The sequence below is a fragment of the Vulpes vulpes genome, chromosome 12 (genome assembly GCF_048418805.1).
Source record: "Vulpes vulpes isolate BD-2025 chromosome 12, VulVul3, whole genome shotgun sequence".
Lineage (NCBI taxonomy): Eukaryota > Metazoa > Chordata > Mammalia > Carnivora > Canidae > Vulpes > Vulpes vulpes.
The window spans coordinates 16341712-16360498 of NC_132791.1; the positions used below are offsets into that span (position 1 = coordinate 16341712).

Sequence of the window (18787 nt, forward strand, 5' to 3'; positions counted from 1 at the left end):
TAACCGGAAAAAGGGAACACCTGCCACTAAGCTTACACCTGATTGGCTGCTGTTGGCTCGACGCTGCCGGCCGAAGGCCGCGCCGTAGCCCGCTGCTCTCCTCCGAGATGGCGGCGCTGTCAGCGTCTGGGGTTACCAGAAGAGGCCTCGCGTGGGTCGTCTTAGGGGCACCGCGGAGAGAATTTTGGTCTCGATTCAGGTAAAGCGGAAGGGTGGATGGTGGGTCTGTTTCAGGGAAAGTAAGGGGAGAAACTGAGGAGGATGAAAGGACGAATCCGAAAGCCAGTGGCGTGCTATTCAGACGGGCCCCGGGCCGCCCGGGGCGCTCAGCGGCTTAGCGCCCGGAGACCCGGGATCGAGTCCCGCGTCGGGCCCCCTGCGTGGAGCCTGCTTCTCCCTCTGCCTGTGTCTCTATGAGTAAATAAATTTTTAAAATCTTTAAAAAAATTTTTTTAATGTAAAAATTTTTAATGATTTTTTTTAAATTAGAAAAAATTAAAAAAAAAAAAAAAGACGGGACCCCGGTCCTGCGGCTTGGGTTAGGGTTCGGAGTTCAGAACCGTGAGCCACCTGGAGTGGTGGACCCCCCAGTCTTGGCCTCAGCTTTCTTACCACGGAGCTGCCGCTCTTTCCCCCTCCCACTTCACTCACTAATTGATTGATTTTTTTTTTTTAAGCACTCATTAATTTATTAAGCAAACAGTACTGGCCCTGCGCTCCAGGCGCTGAGTGCGGTGTCCGAAAACAAGTGGCTCGTTTGGAGCGAGCAACCTAGCACGTGGACGTGAAAGTGGTCGGTGAACGAAGCTCCCTGGCGCGGTACCTTCCTTCACAGGCAAGGTTCAGAAGTGAAGTGCGGCCCCCGCGTTTTGTTTCGTTTGTTCATTCATTGATCTACTCGACAGGTAGTTACTAAACGTCGGCTCTGGGCCAGCCTGTCCCTAAGCAGTTTACAGCGGCGAGAATAAAGTCCCTCCTCAGAGCGTAAGTACCCTAACCGATGAGAAAACCGAGGCTCCGCGGAGAGGGAGTGTTTTGCCAAAAACAAGTTCAATGTCACAGCTGGAACCAGAACCCAGGTCTTTGACTCCCCCCCCCCCCCCCCCCAAGTCTACTGCTTTTCCCTCAGCACCATCTGGAATAATTTGAAGGTAAATCTATTTGACTAATACCAAGACTTGTGGGCACCTCAGCGAACAATTTGTGCCCTCAGCTTTCTTTTTTTTTTTTTTTTTTGCCCTCAGCTTTCAAGCAGAAACTTTCCATTCCGAAGAATTTTTGTCACCTCTTCAGTGGATTTATTAGCTTCCCTCAGGTTTGTTTCAACCACTCATTCAACTCAAGTTTGCAGAGTGTCTATTATATGTCAGATGTTTAGGTGTTAGGGATACAGTTGTTTGCTTTTTTAGATTTTATTTATTTATTCATGAGAGACACAGAGAGAGAGGCAGAGACACAGGCAGAGGGAGAAGCAGGCCCCATGCAGGGAGCATGACGTGGGACTCTATCCTGGGTCTCCAGGATCACGCCCTGGGCTGAAGGTGGCGCTAAACCACTGAGCCACCCGGGCTGCCCAGGGATACAGTTGTTAGTAAGGCAGACCAAATATTTGTCTTCCTAAAGTGTATATTCTGATGAAGGAAAAAAAAAAAAACAAACAAACGAATATAATTTCAAAGTGTAAATTGTGAAGAAAACGAGAGCAGTGTAAGAGATTACCAAGATGGAAGGAATGGGTTACATTTCATTCTGATGAAATGGGACTGGAGTAGTTTGAAGAGAAAATGGCAAGTGATGAAGTAGATAGACATAGTGTAAACAACTCTTTGGGAAACTGGATAGGAACATGGAGTCTAGGGGGTATTATTTTTTCTTTAAAAATGGGAGATATATACAGCCCTGGGAACAGTATCAGTTGAAGAGAAACTGATAAAAGAATTGATGCAGAATGAGAGCTAACAGCAGGAAAAGTCTTTGCGTAGGCAGAGAAAGTGCTACAAACCATATTCTTGGCCAGACATGATTTCTTTATTGCTTCCCCCCCACACCCCCACATCATTTTTTTCTGACATCTCCAATTTCTGTAAGGATGACCAATCCCATCCAATACCAACCTCATAGAAAACAAGAGTCAGATCATGAACTAATATTTCATTAAGCACTGAAGTAGCATATCAGGCAGATTTCCTAACATTGGCCCATGTACTTAGTTATTTAGGCAGTTTTCAGAGGACCCCCAAATCAGTAAAACAGGTCTCTGTATTCAGGAGTTTATAATCTGGTGCAGTGGTTCTTAACCAGGGATAATTTTGCCCATCGGGATATTTGGTAATGTCATTTGGTTATGACAAATGCTACTAGCATTTACCCTACCCTGGATAGAGGTCAGGGACGCTGCTGAGCATCTTATAATGAACATGATAGCCCCCTACAACAAAGAATTACCTGGTCTAAAATGTCAGTGTTTGGGTTGAGAAACCCTGATCTAGTAAGAGAAGTAGAATGTAAAAAAACTAAAACTCAGGTAGGATGCAATATACTGTGAAAGCAATATAAAGTGCTATAGTAGATCAGAGGAATTTAAAATTATATTTGGGGAAATTAGGTAAAACTTTTTTTTTAAAGACCTTATTTATTTATTCATATGAGAGAGAGAGAGAGAGAGAGGCAGGCTGCATGCAGGAAGCTCGACGACCTGGGCATTTCCAATAGGATATAACTTGAGACAACACATGACACCAGGAAAGAGTGTAGTAGTTTAGTTTGGGTGGGGCATAGAGTATGTATAGATTAGTAGGAGGTGAGGTTAGAGAGGTAGATTGGATTTGGAAACTGGGAATCCCAGGCAAATGACTTACTACTTTACCTCTTCTTGGGAAAACTTAGAGCACGTAAAACCTGTAATTCTCTTTTCTGTATATACCAGCTCAATTCAGCTTCCAAAGCTCAATTAAGCTTCCAAAGGCGGGAATCTGTCTATCTTATTCTCTCTACAGTGCCTAAAAGAATAGTAAATGTGCATATTCTTTATTGATTTAGATAGATGGATAAGATTGGGTCTGGTGTTCATCAGCTTGTCAGATACATTAGTGCAGTTAACCAAAGAGTCACATATTTGTTTTTGATCATTGCAGAAAAGAGGAGAAGCCATTGGTGCCTGAGACAGTAGAAGAGGTGAAGGAAAAACCTATTTTGGTGTGTCCACCCTTACGAAGCCGAACATACATACCACCTGAAGATCTCCAGAGTCGTGTGGAATCTTGTGTCAGAGAAATTTTTGGCTCATCTGTTCCTAGCAGTTGGCAGGACGTGTCCCTGGAAGATGGTCATCTGAAATTCGGGTTGTTGTCACGTTTAGCTGATGACTTGGGCCATGCAGTGCCCAACTCCAGGCTTCACCAGATGTGCAGGGTCAGAGATGTTCTTGATTTCTATAATGTGCCTATTCGTGATAGATCTAAATTTGATGAACTGATTGCCAGTAATCTGCCTCCCAATTTAAAAATCACTTGGGGTTATTGAGCAGCTCAGAAGAGGAGCATCTTGAAATCATTTTGTCCTGAGCAAGGGGACTGGTTATTAGACTTTTGATACTTTACCATGTGAAATGCTATCAGAATTGTTCTCTAAATCCTCTTTTTCTGTAGAAGAATGAATTAGCTCTTTTTTTTCCTCATATCATGAATTAACAGGATTTTCTTTTTTCACATTTGCTGAAATCTTTTTTTTTAAAATGGAATTGAGTCATTAATCATGTATGAAAGTTTCCTTCTCTGGAGGACACTAATTATTAAACTTGGGTTTAAGATATGAGGCTATTCTATGTTCAGACGTGGTCTTTATTCTTTTAGGTGTAAAATAGTAGATGCAAAAATATGTTTTAATCCTGTTAGGACTCTTAAGTCTAAGGTAGCATTATGTATAGTATGTATACAAATAAGGAAACTTCTTAAAGAAATGTAAAAAGGGGAAAAAAAAAAGAAATGTAAAAAGCTATGTTTATTATAGCAAATTGTTTCTTTCACTACTTTACTCATAGAAATAGAAAATGATACTGGCTGTTCTAGACTAACCTCTTTTGGAATTAAAGTATATTTTTGAAGTGTGCTGTGTGTTTTTTATTTTTTTAAAGCTGAAATTTGCTTCTCTGCTTTGTCATTTACTTATGTATTATAAATGAAAAAATTTAGAGTATATGCCAAATATGAAGTACTGTGACTTTTTAAATAAGAGATCTGCCAGATTATATATCTAAATGAATATTCTCTTTAAAGGAGATGATGTTTATTTCAAACCTTTTATCTTTGTAACTTTTTTTTTTTTTGAGAGAATGCGTGTGCTCAAGCTGGGTGGAGGGGAGTTGCAGTGGGAGAAGAAAAAATCATAAGCAGGGTTCGCACCCAGGGTGGAGCCTGATGCAGGACTCAATCTTATGACCTGAACCAAAATCAAGAGTTGGCCCCTTAACCAACTGAATCACCCAGGTGCCTTCTTTTCTGTAACTTTTTAAAAGTGGCTTTAAATACCTATGGATGTCCACTACGGTGATAAGTCTTTGCAGACTTAGTGTATTCAATTTGTGGAAATTACTCAAATAGTGAGTTACTAGATAGTTCTGAATTACTGATGTTAATTGAAGAAGTGATTAAATTAGTAATTGTTTTTGTTTAGACTTTAGATATGCCTAAAGAGTAATAAGGAATTTCCTGTATTTTATCTTTCCTAATAGTTCTGAAAGAAAAGTGATAGTTTTTATACAAAGGAAATTGCGTGTATTCTCTTTTTCAGGGTGACTGCTTTGAAGAGGGCAGAAATCAGATGGGTGTATAAATTATGGCATATTAATAAAATCACATTACAGTTATACCCTATAAATATTATCAGCAGACAATCAGATTTTTAAGAACCTGTACATTAAAGAACTTCAGAAGTACCTGAAGCCCTGGAGCTTAAATATCAGAGCTGTTTTATCTCTTCCATGTGAGAGGGTTTCTGCATGGAAATACTTGATTTTTTTTTTTTAAGTTTTTTTTTTTTATTTATTCATGAGAGACAAAGGCAGAGACACAGGCAGAGGGAGAAGCAGGCTCCATGCAAGGAGCCCGATGCGAGACTCGAACCTGGGAATCCAGGATCATGCTCTGAGCCAAAGCCAGGTGCCCAACCAGTGAGCCACTCAGGCATTCCAAAATACTTGAATTTTACAAATAGGATTTGATTATTTCATTTCCCGTGTAGCTTCTACTGATCTGTAGACCCACAAAACTGTGCACAGGGGATGATGGAAGTAATGGATATATAAGGGTGGTGTGGAAAAAAACTTGGTTTCAACTAGAGCACTACAAAACCAAGCTTCACATAGGTATAAAGACAAAAGGGATTAATTCTTTGTAACCTAGAGCAGTGTTTCTCAAAATTTAATGTGTTAATTTAACAAGTTACTTGGAGATCTTTTTAAAACGCAGATTCTGATTCCATTGGTTAAGAGTGGATCCTGAGCTTTTGTATATCTAAAAAGCTCCTAGGCAGGACACCTGGGTGGCTCGGTGGTTGAGCATCTGCCCTGACTCAGGTCATGATCCTGGGGTCCTGGGATCAAGTCCTCTCATTAGGCTTCCCACAGGGAGGCTTCTTCTGCCTATGTCTCTGCCTCTGTGTGTCTCATGAATAAATAAAATCTTTGAAAAAAAAAAAAGCTCCTAGGCAATGTTGTTAATGTTTTGAGTAAGGTGGCCCTACACCCTAATATTGAAGTGGGAAAGTACCATCCCTGAAGCAGCAGTCCTGGAAAGTTGAGCTAAAGGAGAAGATAAACTTCATGTCCAAAAATAACTCTAGAAGGTGTCACTGTTTTACAATCTAATACAATAAATATATCAGAATAATGACCTTTACTTTTCCTGAAAAGATTATATTAATTTTGCTAACTTGTTTACTGAGGTAACCAAACATGATGTAATTATAAAAGGTTTACATTTTAAAAAATTAAGTGCTGTATAAAAGAGTTCCCAATTATAGGTAGTTGGGCCTTTGAACTCAGTAAGTATACTTTACACAAAAGCTGGTAATATTCAGGGTTAATAGAAATAGATTTGCACAGACAGTATGTATTTTAAGCCACATAAATAGACTTCTCCCCCCTTCTTTTTTATTTTAACATTTTTCTGATGATAAAAACACATTTTTGAAAATTTGGGAAAGACAACAAATACAATTTCTGTTTTACTGCTCAGATAATCACTAAGCATATTCGTGTTTCCAAATGGAAAGAAACTTCTATTTTTTTTTTAAGATTTTTTTTTATTTATTCATGAGAGACAGAGGTGGAGACACAGGTCAAGGGAGAAGAAGGCTCATGCAGGGAGCCCAATATGGGACTCGATCCCGGAGCTCCAGGATCACACCCTGACCAAAGGCAGACACTCGACTGCTGAGCCACCCAGACATCCCCTTTTCTTGTATTTTAAAATTTACTGTCACATTGTCCTCCTGTTCCCTTTACTCTATGAGCTTTTCTATTTTTAAATAGTCTTAAGAGTAATAAATTGGATTAATAACATATTCCATAACTGAATGTTAGGTACAGTAGTCCCTTCTTAACCATCCAAGCCTCCACTGGATTCCTGAAACCCTGAATAGTATTGAACCCTATATATACTGTATTTTTTCCTATATATACAGACCTATGATACTTTAAATTTATAATGAAGCACAGTGAGAAATAAACAATAATAGAACTTTTATAACATATTGTAATGAAAGTTATGTCAAGGTGATCTTTCAAAATGTCTTATTGTACTGTACTTCTTGTGATGATGTGAACTGATGAAATGCCTATGTGATGAGATGAAGTGAAGGGAATGACCTAGGTTTTGTGATGTAGAATTAGGTGGGCTGCTGTTAACCTGATTTACATCAGAAGGATTGTCTGCTTCCTGACTCAGAGGTTGACCACACAGGTAACTCAAACTAGAAAGTGAAACTAGCTAAGGTAATTATTCAACCAATATGCTATTACTGGATATTTAAATTACTGCCAGGTTTTTGCTTTCATTTTTTATTTATTTTTAAAAATCTGTCTTTTTTAGTTTGAGTATTGGTGTGCCATAAACCTCTTAGAAGTGGAAGCTATTCCACTGTAAATTTTTTTTAAAATTTTTATTTATTTATGATAGTCACAGAGAGAGAGAGAGAGGCAGAGACACAGGCAGAGGGAGAAGCAGGCTCCACGCAGGGAACCCGATGCAGGACTCGATCCCGGGACTCCAGGATCACACCCTGGACCGAAGGCAGGCGCCAAACTGCTGAGCCACCCAGGGATCCCCACATGAACTTAATCTTATCTTCAGTTACATTTCTATTTTACTTTTATTAGGTTATTTCACAGTGCAAAAGTCATAGCGTTTTTACTTGAATGATGTCTAAGTTTAAAAGTAGTCTCAATTTAAATTAACTTCTGATTCCACAGAATTCCATCGCTAGTCTTAGTTGTACAGCAGCAAACTGCAGCTGTACTATCAAATTTCTTTTCCATTAGGATATATCAAATTCAAAATATTTAACACTGAAGCAACACTAATCATACATTGTTCATTTTCAAATTTCACCTATGGTCCCAGTAATGACCTTCAAAGTAATTTCACCTCCTAATCCAGGATTAAACCTTGATTCATGCTTTGCATTTTTGTTATCAGTTTTACTTAATCTCCTTTACTTTGAAACAGTTCTTCATTAAATTGTATTTTATAAGGATTTGTTCATTTCATCTAAGTTGTCAAATTAGTTGACATAAAGTTGTTAATCTCCTATTTTCCTTTTAATGTCTATTGGATCTGCAGTGACAAGCCCTCTTTCATTTGGGGTATTTGTCATTTTAGTCTATCTTTTTATTTGATCACTCTGGCTTGTAGTTTGTCAAATTTCTCAGGTTTCTCAAAGAATCAAATTTCTCTTTGTTAATTTCTATTTCATTGATAATATGCTTTTCTTCTTTCCTTCTTACTTTGGGCTTACTTTCCTTTTTTTTTTTTTTTCCTTTTTTCCCCCCTAACAACAACAACTTCTTCTTCTTCTTCTTCTCCTTCTCCTTCTTCTTCTTCTTCTTTTCTTTTTAAGATTATTTATTTATTCATAGAGACACACAGAGAGGGGGGAGAGCCTGACATGGGACTCGATCCTGAGTCTCCAGGATCACGCCCTGGGCTGCAGGCAGTGCTAAACCGCTGTGCCACCAGGGCTGCCCCTTTCCCCTAATTTCTTAAGATAAAGACTTGGGCCATTAATTTTGGGCCACTTTTCCAATATAAGTTCACTAAAATTATAAATTTCTCTTTTTAGCTTTAGCTTCATCCTACAAATATTTTCATTTTGTACTTCCATCATCATTCAGTTTAAAATATTTTCTAATCTCTGATGTGATTATTAGAAGTGTGTTTGATTTTCAAATAATTGGGAATAAATAAGGAATAAGATATTCTACATATCTTATTTTTTATTCATTTCTAATTTAATTCTATTGTGGCCAGAGAAAATACTCTGAGTTCAGCATTTTTGCATTATTAAGATTACAACGCAGTGTATGGTTTATCTTGAATATACTAAGTGCGATTGAAGTTGTTGTGTTAGTGTTCTATAAATATTAATTAGATCAAGGTCATTGATAGTGTTTAAATTTATGCTTTTACTGGTTTTTATCAAGTTGTTCTATCAATTGCTGGGGAAAAAAATGTTAAAATCTTTAACCATGATTATGGAATTGTTTATTTCTGTCTTTGATTCTGTCAAATTTTGCTCCATATATTTGGAATCCATTATTAGGGTTTATGATGTTTATGAACTTGTCATTTTTTTACCTCTGATAATACTCTTGATATTGAAGTCTATTTCATCTGACATTTATATAGTCACTTTGGGTTCCTTATGTTTAGTGTTGTAAGGTATATTATTATTATTATTATTTTTAGGTATATTATTTTTCATCCATTTACTTACAATCTCTCAATGAGAACTTCTTTTAATTTTTCACTACAGTCCTGACTCTTTTGGTGATTTCTTTTTTGCTTTTGTTTAAAAATTTACTCTGTAAAAAATAAATTAAAAAAATAAAAATATAAGAATTTACTCTTTAAGTATGTTCTGTAGTTTTTTAGAATATATAAATTTATGATTTAGAGGCCAGCATTACCTTAATCCCAAAATGCTGAACATCACTTGCCATTAGGGAAATACAAATCAAAACCACAATGAGACACCACCTCATACTGGTCAGAATGGCTAAAATTAACAAGTCAGGAAACGACATGTTGGCGAGGTTGCGGAGAAAGGGGAACCCTCTTGTAATGTTGGTGGGAATACAAGCTGGTACAGCTACTCTGGAAAATAGTATGGAGGTTCCTCAAAAAGTTGAAAATATAGCTACCCTATGACCCAGCAATTGCACTGCTGGGCATTTACCCCAAAGATACAAATATAATGATCTGAAGGGGCTCCTGCACCACAGTGTTTATAAGCAGCAATGTCCACAAAAGAAAGAGCCCAGATGTCCATTGACAGATGAATGGATAAAGATGTGGTATATATACAATGGAATATTACTCAGTCATCAAAAAACCTGAAATCTTGCCATTTGCAGTGAGGTGGATGGAACTAGAAGATATAAGAAGAAAACAAATAAGTAAATACAAGAATATAAGCAAATAAGAGAAGCAAAATAATCAGAGAAAGTATCATATGATCTCCCTCAAATGTGGAATTTAAGAAATAAAAGAGGATCATAGGGGAAGAGAGGAAAAAATCAGACAAATCTGAGAGGGAGACAAACCATAAAAGACTTAATCACAGGAAACAAATTGAGGGTCGCTGGAGAGGAGGTGAGTGGGGAGGGATGGGATAACTGGGTGATGGACATTAAGGAGCGCACATAGTGTAATGAGCACTGGGTGTTATATAAGATTGGTGAGTCACTGACCTCAACCTCTGAAACCAATAATACATTATAAATTGATTAATTGAATTTAAATAGAATTCCAGTATTCTGGAATTCTTAGGTGCTACATTTTCTGTATGAGTATATGCAATATTATATTCATGTATATACATACTTTATATTTCAAGTATGTACAAATATGTATATTTAATTAGTTCTAGTTTGTTAATCATGTTTTTGATATCATTTTATCCTTAAGGATTTTTTATATGTTTTTTTATATGCTTGTTGTATCAGTTAGTGAAAGCAGCATAGTACCATCTCCCTACATGATTTTACATCTATCCTTTTATGACTACAAGCTGTGTTTTATATATTTCGAAGCTCTATTGTAAGTGACATATAAATTCAGAATTGCCATATCTTCCTAGCAAATTAACCCTTTGTTATTGTAAAATGTTCCTCTTTAGATCTAGCTATACTTCTTTCATTAAAGTTGAGGTTTAGGGACACCTGGCTGCCTCAGCAGTTTAGCACCTGCCTTTGGCCCAGGGCATGATCCTGGGGTCCCAGGATCAAGTCCCACAGCAGGCTCCCTGCATGGAGCCTGCTTCTCCCTCTGCCTGTGTCTCTGCTTCTCTCTCTCTCTCTCTGTGTGTATGTCTCTCATGAATAAATAAATAAAATCTTTAAGAAAAAAATAAAATTGAGGTTTAATGATATTAGTATAGCTATATCGTTTTTCTTTTGTTTTGTGTTTGCATGGCATTTTATGCTCTAAACTTTACTTTTAGTCTTTTTTATATTAACATATTCAAGAAACTATATCCAAGTTTCTATCTATCTATATGTTATTTCAAATATTCCAGTATCTTTTTTAAAAAATTTTTTAAAATTTATTTATGACAGTCACACAGAGAGAGAGAGGCAGAGGGAGAAGCAGGCTCCATGCATCAGGAGCCCGACGGGGGACTCGATCCCGGGTCCCCAGGGTAGCGCCCTGGGGGAAGGCAGGCACCAAACTGCTGCGCCACCCAAGGATCCCTATTCCAGTATCTTTAAACTGTGGTATTATATCATTGACTTTTAATGTAATTACTGATATTTGGATTAAAGTTATAATCTTACTATTAAAAAATAAATTTATGGTTCATTTATGTCTGGCATCTAACACTCAATATTATGTTTATGAGATTCATCCAGGGTTGAATGTAGTTATGATTCTTTTACTTTTATTGTTTTGATTCATTTATTTTTAATGCTGGGCTTCATAGTATTCTGCTCTATAAGTAGACCAAAATCTAGTCATCTATTTTATTGTTAATGGATATTTGGTTGTTTCCAGTTTTTAATATCTTGAAAAATGCTGCTATGAATATTTATGTATAACTCCTCATGTACTTGTCTACACATTTTTGTTGGGTGTATCTCTGGAAATGCAATCACTGGGCAAAAGTTATTCATATCATCACATTTAATAGATATGCCAAATTACTTTCTAAAGTGATTGCATCCATTTACATTCCTCTAGCAGGGTCTTGGTGATCCACTTCTTCTTCCTTTTTTTTTTAAGATTTTATTTATTTATTCATTCATTCATTCATTCATTCATTCATTCATGAGAGACACACAGACAGAAGCAGAGACAGGCAGAGGGAGAAGCAGGCTCCTCGCAGGGAGCCCAATGTGGGACTCGATCCCGGACTCTGGGATCACGCCCCAAGCCAAAGGCAGAAGCTCCACTGCTCAGCCACCCAGGTGTCTCTTGGTGATCCACTTCTTAACCAACTCTTATATTTTCAGAATTAATTAATTAATTAATTAATTAATTTTTAAAAGATTTTATTTATTTAATCATGAAAGTCAGAGGGACAGGCAGAGACGTAGAGGGAGAAACAGGCTCCTCGCAGGAAGCCTGGTGTGAGACTCGATCCTGGGACTCCAGGATCATGCCCTGAGCTGAAGGCAGATGCTCAACTGCTGAGCCACCCAGGGGTCCCGATTTTCAGAGTTTACAATTTTTGTCAATCTTATAGGTATAAATACACCCCATGATTTAAATGTGCATTTTAATTCATTCATTCATTAACTTATTTTTTAGAGAGGGAAAAAAAGAGGGAGGTGGGTGGGGAAGGGGCAGAGGGAGAGGGAGAGAATCTTAAGTAGGTGTCCCACACCAGCATGGAACCTGATGTGGGGCTCAATTTCAGAACCCTAAGATCATGATCTGAGCCAAAACCAAGAGTCTGATGCTCACTGACTGAGCCATTCAGACACTCCTAAATTTGCATTTTTCTGATGACTAATGAAATTAAGCCTTTTTTCCATATGATTATACTTGTGTTTTCTTTTCTGTTAAGTCCCTGTTTAAGTCTTTTCTCGTATTCAACTGAGATTTTTATAAATTGATTTTTTAGGAATTCTTTATGTATTCTGTTTAATAATTCTTTTAAGGGGAACTTTTATTTTTTTTAATTTTTAAAGATTTATTTATTTATTTATTCAGAAATCGAGAGAGAGGGGCAGAGACACAGGCAGAGGGAGAAGCAGGCTCCATGCAGGAAGCCCGACGTGGGACTCGATCCCATATCTCCAGGATCACACCCAGGCTGCAGGTGGTGCTAAACCGCTGCGGGGGAACTTTTAAACAATATTTGTTGTATTTATTATATTTAATTAATATATCTTATTAAGTTCAAGTGTACAGTATGATTCAGCAGTTCAGAGATACATTACTTAATACTTATCAAGATAAGTGTACTCCTAATCCCTTTTATCTATTTGACCCATCCCCCCCACTTACCTTCCCTCTGACAACCATTTGTTTGTTCTCTACATTTAAGAGTCTGTTTTTTGTTTCTTTTTCTTCTTAGTTTCTTCATTTGCTTTATTTCTTAAATTCCTCATATGAGTGAAAGCATATGGTGTTTGTCTTTCCCTGACTGACACATTTCCCTTAGCATTATACTCTATAGTTCTATTAATGTTGTTGTGAATAGCAAAATTTCATTCTTTTTTTATGCCTGATTAATATTCCATTATATATACCTACCACTTCTTTATCTAGTCATCTATCAATGGACACTTGAGTTGACCTTATCTTGGCTATTGTAAATAATGCTACAATAAACATAGGGGTTCATATATCTTTTCAAATTACTGTTTTCATTTTCTTTGTGTAAATATCTAGTAGTGGAATTACTGGATAATGTGGTAATTCAATTTTTAATTTTTTGAGGAATCTCCATACTGTTTCCCACTTCTTAATAATATTTAATCAATTTTATGTGAGGCATAAGCATAAGCACCTTAGCTTGTGTTTTCATGTTTTATGGAGTATTTCACTGATCAGAATTTCTTAAAATTAAGGAAATTATATTTATTCTTAGTTTCCTTCAGCTTATCCATTTTTTTAAAAGATTTTATATATTTATTCGGGAGACATACACACATAGAGAGGCAGGGACATAGGCAGAAGGAGAAGCAGGCTCCCCACGGGGAACCCGATATGGGACTCGATCCCAGGACCCCGGGATCACACCCTGAGCCAAAGGCAGATGCTCAACCACTGAGCCACGTAGGCATCCCTCCTTCAGCTTATCCATTTATTTATTTATTTATTTATTTATTTATTTATTTATATTTTATTTTATTTTTAAGATTTTATTTATTTATTTATGAAAGACACAGGCTGAGAGAGAGAGAGAGGCAGAGACACAGGCAGAGGGAGAAGCAGGCTCCTTATAGGGAGCCCCATGCGGGACTCAGTCCTGGAGCCCGAGATCACGACCTGAGCTGAAGGCAGGTACCCAACCACTGAGCAACCCAGGCATCCCCATCTTATCCTTTTAAAGTTCTCTATCACCTCAAATAAATAAGGACTCAATGGTTTAATAGATATAGTGCTTTTATTTCCTGACTATGTAAAATCCCACTAACACTCCATTCTATAGCTATCTCAAGAGCCCCTGTGAATTAGTTAAGGAGGAGAACATAATGAGTGGGAGATTTGGTGTTGCCCAAATTCCAAAAGTAGAAATTGTGCCCAAGAAAAAGTGTTTTGTTGCCTGTTACTGTTACATTTGTAATCCTCAGCTAGTTCAGAGCTAGTAATTGATAGTAAGTCAAAGCTCTTGACTTCTTTATTTGTAGACCAAAGGTATGCCCAAATGGTATTAATAGAGGTCAAACAATTTGTTTATAATCAAAATTAATAAAATACATGGGTAAAATATAGAGACTATTCCTAAGAGGGGGAGATTTACTGTAGAGAACAAAAAGAGGGAAAATAGGAAGAGACTGGGTTCAATGAAATTAAAAGTTAATAGGAAACTAGAGCAAGGGGTGGGCCATAAGTTAGTACTTCATTAGTTTGGCTAGACTATAAAAACTTATTGTGGTTTTGACTGATAACATGACTCTAGATAGTGCCAAGGAAGGTTTGAGAGGAAAGTCAGGGACTTTAGCTTGTAATCAGGGCTATCTCTTCTGGGTTCATTGGAAATGGGTTAAGCCTAAGATCTTGAATGAGAAGTAAAATTAGATTCTTAATTTCAGTGTTTGGAATTTAGCAGTTCATGCAGACAAATAGCCTTTTTGTTCATTTTATAATCTCGGCTATGGAGTTCAAAGAGTGCTCAGATAAGGGTATATCTTTTCTGTTGGATTTTGTTTAGAAAGGATATCAATAGGGACTTGTGATTATGAAGATATCAAGCCAGAATTTATATTTCTCAGGGAGAATGACTCTGAAATTATTAACTTTTCTTTATTCTATCTTCTCCCATCTCCATTAATTTCTCCCTCTTTCTAAAGGCTATTTCCTAGAATATTACAGAAGAAATTCTCTTACTCTGGGATTTTGAATTGTGGTTCTATTTTTATAATGTTTGAAGGATGATTTTCTTTTAATGTCAGATGAATGGCTTGTTAGAATTACATTATGTGAGAATATTTCTTAAAGGTCATACATATTTATGTGATTCAGGAATGCTTTCTGGTAGTAAAATGTAATAAACCAGGGATATGAAGGGAAAAAATGATGATGTTTGAAAAGAAGTATAAGTTGAACTAAAGCTATTGACTTTTTATTTGCTTTCTTTCTGTGTGGGAACACTGGTTGATCCATATGATATATAAGTAGAAACATAATGGATAATGTATGGAAGGAAGACTACTCCTTTAGACTTATTTAGGGTAGGGACTGTGTCTCATTTCCCTGTGATACAGTGTGGACCCTGATAAATTCCTATTGAACTATTTATTAGTTTTTAAAAAGATTTTATTTATTTATTTGACAGAGGCAGAGAGCACAAGCAGGGGGAGAAGCAGGAGAGGGAGAAACAGGCTCTTTCCTGAGCAGAGCCCAATGCCGGGCTCCCTGGGTCCATCCCAGGACCCTGGAATCATGACCTGAGCTGAAGGCAGATGCTTAACCGACTGAACCTCCCAGGAACCTCTGAACTACTAATCAACTTGACTAAGAATTGGAGGTATAAATTACATTCCTGACTCTGTCATGTATTTCTGGTGCCTTATGTATATTCAATTTCTTGACTATTTTCGCAAGGGAAATAGGGTACTTTGGGGCTATAAAATCACTTGTTTTTAAGCTTCTCAGGGAAAAATGTCTTATTTACCATCAAGTTCTCATTCTCAGCATTTGTCTCTCTGTAGGCTCATTCTCATCAGCATGTATTCATGCCTGTGGCTATCCCACCTCTTTCTCAATCTCTCTCTCTCTTTCTCTGAACACAGACACATTAAAAACAATACAATGTTAGCATATATTGTCAATACCTTGTCTGTATATACTTTTCATAGTGGCATTAGTTCACAGGACTGACTCACAACATCAGACCTTGGCTTCCTCTGCCTGATAGTTTTTTTTGGGCCTTCAGAGTAGGCTTTACCTCTCAACATGGCAGGCTGGAAGTGGTGGGAAATTAAGGCTTCTTCCTCCCCCACGACTCAGCCCTCAACCAACCATTTATTCCATACTTCCCATTGCTCCTCTGCATTCATGTTTCCTGGAAATCCCTCAGAATACACTACTCACTTTTGGGCTCTTAAGGAAGGCTTCTCGAGGAATGCAAGGTAGGGACACAAAGCAAACTCCTTGACCTGTCCTTTAACCATCACTATTTCTCTTGTTATCCTGGGATAATTAAGCTGTCGCATTCATTCCTCATCCCTAGTCTTACCAGGCAGTCTCCTCTCTCTAAAAATGCACAAAGAGGGGCACCTGGTGGCTCAGTGTACAAGATCTGCCTTTGGCTCAGGGTGTGATTGTGGAGTCCTGGGATTGAGTTCTGCATCAGAGAGCCAGCCTGCTTCTCCCTCTGCCTATGTCTCTGCCTCTCTCTGTGTGTCTCTCATGAAAAAGTAAATAAAATCTTTAAAAAAATAAAAATGCATGAAGATTTACAGGTGATATAGCCAAGAGCAGTTTCAAATCTGAACTTGCTTAAATGATCAATTGACAATAAATAGTCTTTCCTTTAACCTCCTTCACTCCACTGATATATAACTCATAAGGATTTGACCTTTACACAGTTGTGAGATCTGGTTGTTGTCTTTGCAACTGATGTCTGATCTCTGAACCCTGCCCTAATGCCCAACCTATAGTACATAAGAGCATAATAAATAACTGTAATACTCCTTTAAGTTTTCCAGTGGTCTATTACACAGCCACAGTAACTGGAAACCTGTTTCTTTTTGGGTTACTTAAAAGGTTGTATCTGTTTGTGTGTGTGTGTGTGTTTTACTCTAGAGAATATGAACCTGAGAAGTCTAGCTCTTGGTTAAAAACTTATGTGTGATTTTCCAGAACTGACCATAAGCAATTACAAAGGCTTTATTTTTCTTTTTAATTTTATTTATTTATTCATGAGAGACACACAGAGAGAGAGAGGGGCAGAGACACAGGCAGAGGGAGAAGCAGGCTTCACGCAGGGAGCCTGACATGGGACTCGATCCTGGGTCTCCAGGATCAGGCCCTGGGCTGGAGGCGGTGCTAAACTGCTGAGCCACCAGGGCTGCCCTATAAAGGCTTTAGTTGGTAGGAAGCATGGTGAAATGCTGCCCTTCCAGCACCAGACTTTGGGTACAGCCAGTGCACGGCAGTCTCTGGAAAAAGTTGTCAAGGACGCAGGCCACTTAGTGGTTACTGGTTTTCATTGTTACTAGTCATACAGGCCCATCATGTTCTCATATTTGCCTTCTCTGCCCAGGTACCTTCACTATCAATATCATCACATGTATTATCAGGCCATTGTTCAAGGTCCAAAGTCTTCTCCAGGCATGTGTGCTGAGGCCTCTTTATTCAAGGACCAGGGATTCTTGAAGATACTTTCTTTCACTCTGACCTAGCACCCAGTTCCTTACTACTGCTAGCCCTTTCCCCTTGCTCTACTGTGACCTCAGAACTGCTGGATCCTTGGTTTGGGGCCGCTGCAACAGTGAACCCACCCACCTGGCGGACCACCCAACTTCAGACCCTTGATCCTTGTCTTGACCAGGCACTTTCTCCCATCACAGTAAGTGATTAAAGGTTTGACTCTTATTTTTGGCTTGTTGCTTTCATCAGCTACTCTGATACCCAATCTGATCAGCTTTCTAGATTTCCCCAGGCTCAGCTGAGCTCCTAATAGTACCTTTAAGTCATTACGGTTTGCCTGCAAATAATCTTGTGTTGCTTGAAAAATAGTAAGTAATATGATAATCTTGCAACAGTATAATTTTATTTACTCCATTCCCACTGTTTTGTCATTATATTCTATTTCTATGTATTCTATAAACTCACAAGACATTGTTATTGTTTTTAAAGTATTTTTTTAAAGATTTTATTTATTCATAAGAGACACACAGAGAGGCAGAGACACAGGCAGAGGGAGAAACAGGCTCCTCCCAAGGAGCCCAGCGTGGGACTAGATCCCGGGACCAGGATCACACCCTGAGCCAAAGGCAGACGTTCAACCGCTGAGCCACTCAGGTGTCCCTGTTTTTAAAGTCTTTTAATTGCATTTAAATTCACACATATATGTGTGTGTACATGTTAAAATTTTTTAAGATTGTATTTTTTATTTGAGAGAGCGAGAGAGCACAAGAAGGGGAGGGGAAGAGGGAGAGGGACAAGCAGACACCTCACTGAGAAGGGTGCCTGACCCCAGGACCCTGAGATCAGGACCTCAGGAGCCTTAGGACCCCAGGACATAAGCTGAAGTCAGATACTCTCCCAGGAGTCCCATATTCAAGATATTTTTAACTGGACTTCTATAATTACCCTTTTTTTTAAAGATTTTTAAAATTTTTTAAAATTTATTTATGATAGTCACACACAGGGGGAGAGAGAGAGAGAGAGAGAGAGGCAGAGACACAGGCAGAGGGAGAAGCAGGCTCCATGCACCAGGAGCCCGACGTGGGACTCGATCCCGGGTCTCCAGGATCGCGCCCTGAGCCAAAGGCAGGCGCTAAACCGGTGTGCCACCCAGGGATCCCCCCCCCCCTTTTAAAAAAAAAAAAATAATTACCATTTTTGTGGTCTTCATCCTTTCCCAAAGATCCAGTTGTCCATCTGGTCAAATTTCCCCTCAACATCTCAACATTTCTTACAATGCTGGTCTACGACAGACATAATCTCTCTCATTTCCCTACCCTCTGGAAATATCTTTATTTTGCCTTCATTCTTCAAGTGTATTTTTGTTAGATAGAGAATCTGAGTTTTGTTCTTTTCCTTTAAGCATTGAAAAAATTTACCATCTTCTGGTTTCCAATTGTTTGTGATGGGAAGTCAAATATTTATATTGTTCATGTGCTCGCTTCAGCAGCATATATATGTATATTGTTTGTTCTTCTATATGT

The 18787-nt window shown here is 38.1% G+C and overlaps 1 protein-coding gene across 1 annotated transcript; it reads left to right on the forward strand.

The window, feature by feature from the left end:
- Positions 1-50: 50 nt before the first annotated feature.
- On the forward strand, positions 51-4106 carry MRPL50 (mitochondrial ribosomal protein L50). Its single transcript, XM_026013260.2, has 2 exons — positions 51-199; positions 3135-4106. The coding sequence occupies exons 1-2, from the start codon at positions 108-110 to the stop codon at positions 3520-3522; spliced, it is 480 nt and encodes a 159-aa protein (XP_025869045.2). The 5' UTR covers positions 51-107; the 3' UTR covers positions 3523-4106.
- Positions 4107-18787: the final 14681 nt, after the last annotated feature.